We start from the raw sequence: 11,426 nt of genomic DNA on the forward strand, positions 1-11,426 counted from the left end.
GGAACCTTATTTCCAGTTGTGGTAGATATGTTCATTGCCTTTCCGAAAAACCTAATTGTCCCTAGCCAAACAGACATTTGAAATGCACAATTTGAAAGCACTTACCTAGGTGCACACTCCCCAGAGAGTCTTGTTTATTCGTTAAAACTTGAGCAGGATTGTCAACTGGTGTAAATCGGCATAACTCCATTAACTTCAATGTTGCTGTGCCATTTTATAGCAGCTAAGGATCTGGCCCTTTTGTGTTTTGTTTGTCAACATGTTATTTAATCCTTTTCTATTTCTTAAGGTATACTATTGTCGTTCATTAGCCATCGCTTTCATCGAGCAAACAGTCTTACAAAGGTATCATGAATATACTCATGATCCCGACACACCATCTACACTCCAGCCTGTGCTAAAGCATCTTAGTGCTCTGTATGGACTGTGGTCTTTAAGTAAACACATGGCCGTGCTCTACCAAGGTGAGATCAAATCTATCTTCAGCGTGGATCACTTTTTAAAAAGCCCTAATTGTAGTCTTTATTTTTTCTGTACAGTGCATTGCACTTTGGCAAGGAGAGAGAGACACTCTTGACTGGAGTATACGATAGAACATTTAGTTATTGCCTGTGTAATGCAACATTACTGGGTAGGCTGTCAGAAGCAGGGATTTAACTCTGGATCTAAAAGAATCAGCCTCTATTAGCTAACCTAAAAGCCTCAGCTCTGTTAGCCCAAGAGCTGTAGTGAACTTATCCACCTCTGTGAGATCCAACCCCTGGGGGAGGGGTGATCTATGGCCATACTGCAAGTGCAGCTTTGTCTACATGGCCCTGCAGTTCAGACTCCGGGGGAGTGAACTGCAGTGCACACTAGCATGCTGTGCCGTAACTGTCCCATGTGGATACTGCTGATGCAAACTAAAAGTTCGCATTAACATAGTTCTCTTTCAAATAGGACTATGTTAATGTGAACTAGATACCTTTTAGTTCACCCCCACAGCGTCCACCCAGGAAAGTTACAGTGCAGCACACTAGTGCATGCTCTGATTCACACACCCTGGGGCCATAGACAAGCCTTGGGACTTACTTACACATGTAAAAGGCTGCTGGTGCCTAAGGTATTAAAGTCTGCCTCTTGAGTGAGAAAGTCATCAATACTGAAGAGATTTATAAAACCATGCCATTGATAAAAGAAATACATCAACATAATCCTAGCTTCACCATTTAATTTCATTGTAAATCTATTTGCAGGTGGATATGTTTCAGGAGAGCAGCCTGGTAGATTCATACAGCATGCTATTCTGGAGCTTTGTTCCAAGGTAAGTCTCTAACATTTTGGTGTGAGTGGACAGCAACACACCATGCCAATAACGGAAGAAAGACATACCACTTACTTTGCACTTCAGGAGACTACCGAGATGCTGTCCTATTTGCAGTTGAATAGCCTGTTTTAAAAAGGGAAGGCTAGTAGCATTGGGTCAAATCTTGAGTATTCTACAAGAGCTCAAAGAAAGTCATATTTCATATTTTGAGGGAAAATTCTTGGAAGAAGATGCTTTGGATTTCATTTGTCATTTGAAGTAATGTGTTTATTGGATGAAATAGGAGGCCAATATAACATTTGAGAGCAGAAATGCCATTCTATTTATTTCATTATCATCTCTGCTCATAAATATTGTGTGTATTATTTTTTTCTCAACACGTAGCTTTTCAAGCTAGCACACATTTTGACCAGGCAAAATATGAATTGTAAAGAAGAAGAATCTGGAAATTGTATGTTAATGAATGAGCTGTGTGTTAATCAGTTTGTATGGACATACACAGTACTGCCTAGATGAAAATAAAATTTAACGCTTTTAAGGAAAGCATGGAAAACTTCTAAAATACAGAGTTGGGTCTTTTTTTTTTTTAAATAAGCTCTGAAAGAAAGACAAAAATAGTGTGAATAGACAGTGTGTTGATAGTGGAATCTTTCAAAGTGTAACTTCTTAAGGTACCATTGCCTGGTGGCTTCCAGCACTGCTTGTTGTTCGTAGGTACCCACAGAAATCTAGAAGAGCTGCCAAATTTATGCTTTTTGTTTTTAAACAGTTGAAAGATGATGCAGTTGCCTTGGTGGATGTTATTGCACCTCCTGACTTCATTCTGAACTCACCCATTGGCAGAGCTGATGGAGAGGTAAAGAGAAACCTTCCTGTGTTTGCAAAGCTAATAATTAAAACAGCATTTTTGTAACGGGACAAATTATCATAGTTTCTTTGACTTCAGTGGAGCTATGACAGTTTGCACTAAATGAGGATATGCTCCAGTATATGGGGAAGTCACAGTTGCTTTGGTAGAAATCTGTGCATACTCTAGATTGAAGAAGCTACTGTTCATTCCATAAGATCTCTTTTCTAGATATTTTAATATTTGGAGGGCCTCCAAAATCCTTCTAACTTTTCCAACTCTTCTGATTCCCAAACTCATTGAGTCTGGTTCTCTGTTACTATCTTCTTGTTCCATGATACTGTACCTATGTACCTAGACCCCCAAAGTGAACTGGTCTTTTTTACTTCTCTGTCATTTTGTCCAGCATAGTCTAATTTGTCATCTATCATCACCCTAAGGGTAAAATTCTGGCCCCTTTGAAGTCAATAGCAAAACTCTCATTGATTGTAATGGAGCTAGATTTTCATCCTAGGTTGTTGTTTCTGTTTAGTTCTGTTGCTATGTCAAATTATTGTCTCATCAGATGTAATAGCTTTCACTTTACCAGTCTGAATCTTGTGTTTTTATTGCTTGCCCATATTTCTAACCTTTCTAGGAGCGATTCCTCTAACCTCACTGGTGCTCACAACACCCTCATTTTAGTGTCATCTGTGAATGTTTTTTTCACGCTTTTTAATGAAAATGTCTAATATGAGAGCAAAGTGAAATTAAAACGTGTTCCAACTAAGAATTGTTATGGTCATGGCCTAAAAAACAGAGAAATTACATTGCAACCTTCCAGAAAGATCTAGCACTACTTTTTTCTTAAAACCCAGAACCTTAACACACAAGAACCAAAACCAGACACACAATGCATGCTGCTCCCTAAGGGGAATTCTTTCAGCAGCGTATAGTACGTACATGCATAGCCCTCCTAGCACAGACAGAAATAGCAGTGTAGACTGTGAGACATGAGGTAAGCAAGTAAAAGCATGGCGGACAGGTGTAGGAATGTATCCAGAGTACATACACTACATGCTCTCTGCTCACTCACGCCATGCCTCTGTCAGCATGGAGTCTTGTTGCATCCCACTGCTGGAGCCTTTTCCCTCTGTAGGCAAAGACTTCAGCAGCAGGAAAAAGCCCCAGCAACTCCCTGACACTGGAGCCCTTCCCTGCCACAGGGATAGACGCCAGCAGGGAACGTCTCTGGCAGTGGGGGATGCAGCAGGGAAAATGCTCATCCTTTCCCTGCTGCCTCTTCCCTGCCAGAGCCTTTCACTGACACGTAGCTATACACTGAAGTGTGGCCGCAGCCTGCTTTAAACTGTTGCATGTAGCTACACATACACTACATGATGCCGAAATTGGTGTGTGGTATAGATGGCAGAAATTCACAACTCACCCCACCTTTCTCTAGGCTGGCTCTTGGCAGACTGACAGCAGAGGATCCAGACTCCATGCTCAGAGCTCCCTAGCCTGCAAACAGGACCAAGAAACCCCTTAGGATTTGAAGGCGACAGCTTGTAATCTCTACAGTTTTCAATACCCCACAAGAATGATATTAACAGAAAGCGTGTCATGAGAGAATCACATTTATTCAATGAGAGTATATAACATGATATCCGGAAGTGTCTTGTGATGGATTGAGACAGCCCTTAGCTTGCAAAGTAACAGATACACTTACAGACCAGAAATAATAACACCACCACCACTGTGCTTTACACCATTATTGGGAGGATCTCAAAGTATTTTACAAACACAAATTAACTGAGCCTCAAACCAATTTGGTTTTAAAAAAAAAACGGGTGAAGATTTTCAAAAGTGACTGTGGTTTTGGGTCCCCAACTTGGGGCACATTTCAGAGGCCCTGATTTTGAAGGGGATAGATTCTCATCACTTTCTGAAATCAGGCCTCTTCAAAGGGTCTCATGTTGGGCACTCAAAATCACTTTTGAAAATCTCGGCTAGAGTGTTTCAGTGTCTGCCTTCATCGTAGTGTCATTCAGTGAGTTCTAGCACCATCTAAGCAATACATTGTGCCGTGGGTCCTGGAAGTGCTGCTCATTTGCAGATATCCCTTTGTGCATGTCAGTTTCTTCCTCCATCCAGTTAAGAATAAAAGGCTTTGGAAAGTGTCTTTCTGTACAGCTGGATGATTCTCGTAAAATTTCTGTTCTAAAAACTTCTCTTAGTGGATCTTACTAGCCTCTTACATCTGCGGCTGAACAAAACAATATGCACTGTTTTCTGAGAGCTACAGTGAATACACTGGATAGGTACAGCTCACAGAACAGGGCGGCGCAGAGCAGCACTTTCCCTCAAGGAACAGTGAAAAGTATTCAGAATGCCCCCTTAGCAGAAAGCATTTACTACAATACCCACCCCTTCATGAGGCGCTGCTTTCCCCAGTGCACTATTGGTTCCCCTTCTTGGGAACACAAATGGAACAATCTCTGCTCTCATAAGCAGACACATGGCAATTCTGCCTGGCCTATATGCAGGCCATGCTACGGTATAAGAATGTTCTTTGAATATTGGGTCTGATCCCAAACATGCTGTACTATATTGACATCATTCCCTTTGTCACCCATATTGTGTACTTGGCTGAGGGCCGGGCAAAATCTGGCCCTGTGTCATGTGATAGCAAAGCTCATTTAAAAAGTATTTCATTCCTTCTACGAGAGAGACTAAAGATGACTCATCTGCCCTGTTAGTCCCACGGATGTCTGCATGCCAGGAACCCTAAGTGGCATTTTCAGCTTTATCTTGTGCAGACACCAATTAAAATGTTGTTCTAGACACATCATCAAAATGCTGAAGACAGTTTTTGTTCCATGACCTTGTTTACAGCTTGAACTATCAACAACATAAAAATTAACTAGTCTAAATGAAAGAGCCACCCTGTTCCTAATCGAACTATCCAAAATAAAAGCAGTAACTTCTAATTCACTTATTGGATTGCAGGGGAGTCATTTTACCAAAGAGTCAGACACATAGAATTAGAGGAGGTGGTCATTTTCATGGCACTGAACAGTCTACCTGTGACTTTGTTAGACTCTTCTAGACCTGGTAGTTTTGGAGTATGGCCTCCGAAGGATGGGACTCCCTATCAATGGGAGCGTTATTCATGGGGGGAAAGGGCTAAACTCACCCTGTAGCTAAGTGTCAGCAATTGCATGGTCAAAATTTCACACTTGCATGTCTGCTTTTAGGTACTCAGATTCCTATTTGGGCACCTAAATTGGTGATTAGATTTTCATACATGTCCTTAAAGTAAAGCCACTTGTTTCGGTGGCCCATAAGGTTAGGGTACTTGGTGGAGTTATACAGATTCTTGCCTTTATTAAAGCTTAGGGATAAAATTTTCAAGTGTCTCTGAGACTTAGGAGCCAAAGTCCCACATTCAAAATGGAATATTCAAAAGCACCTCAGTGCCTAACTCCTATAGGAGTGAAATCCCTTTGTGAAAATTCCACTAACTGCCTACCTGCATCTCTAGGCACCTAAATACCTTTAAAAATCTGTCCCTTATGCAATTAGGAGCCTAAATCCCATGGACTGTCAATGAGTCTTAGGCTACCAATTGCCTGCTAAGTTTCCAACAGCATTTTTGAACATCCATTTAATGTTTTTGAGGAAGTGGTTTAGAGGGAATAATTTAAAAAAATGACTAAAACATGAACCACCTGCATAGCAGGAAAGGAAATTATGGTTCTTAAGTAAAATTAGGGCCACAGTTATGAGTCTGAATCCAAAGACAAAATAACTGAAAGCAGAAAATTAGAAAGAAAAGTATGCAAATGACTGTAAATGTGAATGTTAAACTATCCAATAAGAAGCAGAAGAAATTGATGGAAGTAAGCACGTGTGTTCTGAATAGATGGTGGATTTCACTGGTTAATAAATTACAGACAGCTTGTATTTCAGGAGGTAAAAATAAAGAGAATGAAGAATAGAAAGGCAATGGAAAAACAAAGTACAGATTGCAGTACTGTACAGGCCAGATCATCTGAATGTAACAGGGGAATGAATTTCATTTGGATAATCAAGGTTCTATTAAGGTAGAGTTGGTGGGGTCAGGAATCTGCAGTTCTTAAACTGTGCAGGAAAGAGGCTTTAGAACTTACTGTGCAGCTTTAGGACTGAATGATTCAAGAGTTAAGCTACCTGGAAGACTTGGATGCCCAGTTCCCATCCAAGGCAGCTTTGAAAATCTCAGCCTAAGTGTATAAAGTTTTCATTAGCTTTTCAGTACTAAATCTACCATTTTGCATGCTGAGGTCAAACCAACTTTTGTATGGACCCCAAGTGTCTCAGTTAACCATGGTCCAGAAAATCAAAGTTCAAATGTATTTACTATTTTGGAGATTCTTTGCAATTTTTATTTTAAACATGTAGCACCAAAGCCTCAGCTGGTGTAAATTTGTGTAGCATCATTGAAGCTATTGTGATTGACACCAGGTGAGAATCTGATCTCCCTCACCTCTTCCCATTTTTCTAGGATGTTATTAAAAAGTTTAAATTAATTGTGAAACTGTCAAATATTTCCAGATAGTAAAAGGCATAATCTGACTAGTGCTCAACAGATCTACACTATTAAAGTGGCCTTTTGCAGAATTTATTTCCCATTTAATGCTTTTAGCTGGGCTGTATAAAATAACTATTTGGGAAAGACTGATGAATTAACAATGTGCTGATGGGAGAGGAATTTCTGATGCTCAAACAGAAGTGTTCACATCTGGGAGAAAAATTCTGTAACTTGCCAAAAACATATAGAAAGAAGGGTAAAAACAGAGTATTTTCAGCTTTAACTTCCAGAGGCATGGACAGAGTGAAACACGGCTTCATTTCATTTTTCCTCTATGAACTGTGCTTGTTGAGAAAACTGAAATAAAGATGGAATAAAAAAAAATCACCAAGAAAATTAAGTAGAAATCAAGAACCTTAGAGTTTTCACTGTTTTTCTTTTGCTTTGTGATTGTTTTATACCAGTTAAAAAGTTGAAAGGCCAGATCCTTAGGTGGCACAAATCAGCCTCACTCAACTAAGTCAACACGGCTAGTCCAGTTTACCCCAGCTGAAGATCTGATCCCAAATTTGTTTTGTTCTTGCTTTCATGTAATTATGCACTTTATTTTGTGCTTATTCCTTGTGCTTGTTCTGTATTCCTAGAAATACAAGTTGCAATTGCAATTCCATTTTAGTTGGTTTTATTTGAATTGTTTAAACTTTTGTGAAATTTAAATTATTTTCTGCTTATGGTAATCTACATGTTTCTTCTTTTGCAGCTGTATAAAAATCTGTGGACAATAGTCCTTCAAGGCAGCAAGGTGCTGGAGAGACCATCATGGTGGGCAGAATTTTGTGTTAATAAACCCGTTGTCGGAAAGCTGAGGTCGAGGATGTAGATTAAAAATGTAAGAGTGGCCCAGTAGGGCAACGATTGATAACATATTTCAGACACACTGAGAGGAAGGAGCACATATTTCAAATGAAGGAGATGTCATACAAAAGATGCTAAGAGATAGAATGAGTTTGAAATCAGATATGACCCAATCTTAAGGACTGTTGACATAATAGCAAGAACAGTACAACACATCTGCATGTAGTTCATAATAATCATACTAATGTTAATCAGTCGCCGATTAAAAGAAAACAAGTCTCATTAAAGTTAATTGCTTTTCACAGCTTCAGTACATATAAAACTAAATATTACTTTCATCAGTGTCCTGACAGCAAATAGGGTCTAAAAGGCTTGTAATTGCTGGCATGCTACAGACGTTAAACATGCAAAAAAGTCTGCCTTGAACTGTGAAGAGACAGACCAGTTTTACTTTTTCAAGTTTCTGGGAAAGTTTTAGCAAAGCAAAGGGGTATTTAGAACATGGCAGGATTTTCAGTGGGCATAAACTAAGATAGCATCACTGGAATTGAGTAAGTGAGTTTCTTTGAAGTCCATGAAGCTACTGTGCTTTACACTATCTGTTCCACAACGTTTAAAATAGTTGATTGTTCTTTCAATGCAAGAGATGTGATAAGCTGACTTCCAGTTTGAGGTTTTGATTAATCCTCAAATTTTATATCACTGTAGATATAACTAATTCAAAGTTTCTCATTCACTTGTCATTGTTATGTTAATTTATGGTAACGCAAATGTAAAATGATTGTATAACTTCACTAGTAAGTTAGAATGTTTTATTTTTTTTCCTTTCTATAGTGTTAGCGTTTAAGCTCAACAGACCAATTAGTGCAAGTCAACACATGTTAGAGCTGCACCTGCTTCCTTCAGGTCTAAGTTTAGTCCAGTAATCTGGAAGTGGGTTGTTAAAAATAAACAAAATGATTTCTGTTGCCAGATGTTGCAGACATTTAGTCAAGGACACGAAAGTAGAATGATAATTACTGCAGCTGAAGGAGAACCTTTGTTTATATATGTTTAGAAAATATTCCCCAAGTAATGAGTAGTTTCCTTTGAAAATGAAGAGACACTAGTAAGTTTTTGAAGTACTGAATATTTTATATTTTTTAAATAAAATCTGGAAAGATACTGCCTGCTTTTCTATGCTGTATAATTTCCCTGTTACTCTGAACTGATCTAGGACCAAATCCTGCTCATCGTACTCACATGAGCTGTTCTGTTCAGGGCAGGGGGACTTTTGTTAGGAAGGTGTCTAGGATTAATCCTGTGCCATTAAAGTCAATGGCAGTTTTGTAATTGACTCTCAATGGAGCAGAATCAAACCTCTGGCCCTTAGTGGATTTTTTTTTAATTGTCACCATTCTGTTCCAGCTCTACACTTATGATTCTGATGAAGTGTTTCAATGTCAGAATTCCAACGTTTGTAAGTCTTTATAGTGTTATCACTCAAATATTAAATAACTGTTATTGTGCTGGTTTTTTGTGATTAAATATTACTAGAATACATTTAATCAAAGTAAAAAATAAAGTGGTATTTTCAAGTTTTGCCATATGATCAAGTAGTTATATTGCTCCTTCTAAAGTTTCACCAAAAACAGATCGAACATAGGAGGTGTTTCACTGCTGGAAAAGCCATTGAAAGGGCATTTAGTTTTTAACAGTGTGCTCTCTGAGAATCTCAGGATACATTTTCCAAAGCAGAAACCTTTTAAAGTTTCAGTTTAGGTTGCTAAGGGCAATTCAAGAGATTAGTTTAAATTCCCTCAAAGTGAAAACTTCTTATTTTAAGCCCTGCCTGGAGTTCTCTTTTTTTTTTTTCTGTTCTTCATTTTCTCTTTCCAGGTGTGTGGCAGAGGATCCAAGCTCTCTTTTCCCAACTGCTTTTTCTAGCAACATCCTTTCACACCAAAATTCAGAATGTCCAAACAAAAACTTTCTTCTAGCAAAATAGATATAAACATGGCCAGATTTATTAAAACTCCTCATGCATATCAGAATTGTTTTTCTTTGAGCTGCTTCATCTTATTAATTCTAAGACTATCCAATAGGTGGCATCATCCCATAGACAAAAATTTAACACTGTTCCACGGAAGCAGAAGTAGCAGTATTGTGCCTCAATCCATACACACAGAAGGCAGGGACTCTTGCAATTGTACTATTTTTGTTTGTATAAATCAGCGGTCCCCAACCTTTTCATCTGGCGGGCACCGGAAGAAGGCCCGTGGCAGCGGTAGAGCATCCACGGAAATACCACCGAATTTCTGCAGCATTTCAGCGGCAACACCTCTCGATGACACCGCTTGCTGAGCGGTGTCATCGAGAGGCGTCACCGCAGAAATTTGGCAGCATTTTGGCGGATGCTTGACCGCCAGCCAGGACACGGGTGCATTTAGATGCCCCCGCGGGAGCCATGACACCCACGGGCACTACGTTGTGGACCCCTGGTATAAATGTTACATTAACTTTAAATATACAGTAGAGGCCCAGTCATTATTAGTATCAAAAGCCTACATCAATGCTGTGTATTCCTGCTACACTGATGAGCAAATATCTGAGTGACCACCAAGGGAACTGTACATACCAGTTCTCTCCAATGTGACTTGTGTGATTGGTCTCCACAGGAGAAAAGAGGGAGACAATGGCATGTCAAAGGTATGGCCAGTTAGCACACAGCGCAAATACCCCAACGCATGGTCCTGTTAATATATTTATTATTAGGATTGTGGTAGCACCCCAATCAGAACTGAGACCCCATCATGCTAAGTTCTGGACAAACTCACAGGAAGACATAGTCCTTGCTCTGAAGAGGTTACAATTAAATGTGAAACCACAACTAACAGGAGGGAAGAAGTGGGGAAAAATAGGGTAACTCATATGTAACTACAGAAACTAACTACGGTGTACGCATAACTTGATGGCATGTGGGTCATCTGAGAGATTTGGTTTTTCTTTTACATATCAGCTCGCCCCAAATGAAATATACTGAAATTCAGACTTCTTAACATTAAATACTTTAAAAAAAAAAAAAAACCACTAAAGATGTGCATCACTGATGTATACCCTATAAACACTTACACACTTATACATGGAACTAGTATTTCCTATATCACATCAGTGCATATATGACTTAGGGGAAATTTTCATTAGCCATATTACAGTTATTATTTTAAAATTCACCATTCTGGCCAAAAAAATTAAAAAAGACTAATTAAATAATAGTTCTAGCTTTGTAAGAGCAAGAGACAGACAGTAATTCTGGCCTCCACCACCTAGCTCTGGTGCCACGGTCAACTAGCAAACCCTCTTCCCAGACCTATGTTGGTAAGACAAATATAATAATAAATTTCAAACCTGGGTAGAAGGGCTGTGTGCAAACTGAAAGACTGATGTGCATGGGAAGAAAAAGGTATATCACAAAAAGAGCTTGAGAAATGACTCTCATTTAGAGGTTTCATAAAAGGGGGATAAGAATAGGTAAAAAGCTTTTAAAGAGCCCATCTAATCACTGTTTGGAGCATCTGCTGGAACCTTGGTTTGTTCACATATTCATGCAGAGCAGGTTTAGATGAAAGGTGCTTGGGGATAGGTGATCCGAGAGGTATACATGCATATGCTGTGGGAATAACCAACACCTTCATGAGGGCATGTGACCAATGAAGTGTGGAATCTACCTATTTGAGTGATCACCTCTTCCTCCTCCCCCCTCCTCCCATGACATATTGCCACAGCGGGGTAATTAGAAGCATTTGAGCTGAACCCTCCTTAAGAGGAGGCTCTTTGTAAGGCCCTGGGATTATGGAACATGCACTGAAATAACCCAGATTTGATGA

At 39.3% G+C, this 11,426-nt stretch overlaps 1 protein-coding gene across 4 annotated transcripts in view; it reads left to right on the plus strand.

Moving 5' to 3' along the window:
* Positions 1–8,727, plus strand: part of ACOX3 (acyl-CoA oxidase 3, pristanoyl) — a 65,518-nt gene extending 56,791 nt beyond the window's left edge. For all 4 annotated transcript variants that reach the window (XM_030563372.1, XM_030563374.1, XM_030563373.1 and 1 more), the window contains 4 exons: positions 290–464; positions 1,236–1,303; positions 2,076–2,162; positions 7,466–8,727. In XM_030563372.1, coding sequence (XP_030419232.1) covers positions 290–464; positions 1,236–1,303; positions 2,076–2,162; positions 7,466–7,585 — 450 coding nt within the window. In that variant the 3' untranslated portion in view covers positions 7,586–8,727. The remainder of the gene's footprint in view (positions 1–289; positions 465–1,235; positions 1,304–2,075; positions 2,163–7,465) is intronic.
* Positions 8,728–11,426: the final 2,699 nt, after the last annotated feature.

This window comes from Gopherus evgoodei, chromosome 5, assembly GCF_007399415.2.
Source record: "Gopherus evgoodei ecotype Sinaloan lineage chromosome 5, rGopEvg1_v1.p, whole genome shotgun sequence".
In the NCBI taxonomy this organism is placed as follows: Eukaryota; Metazoa; Chordata; order Testudines; family Testudinidae; genus Gopherus; species Gopherus evgoodei.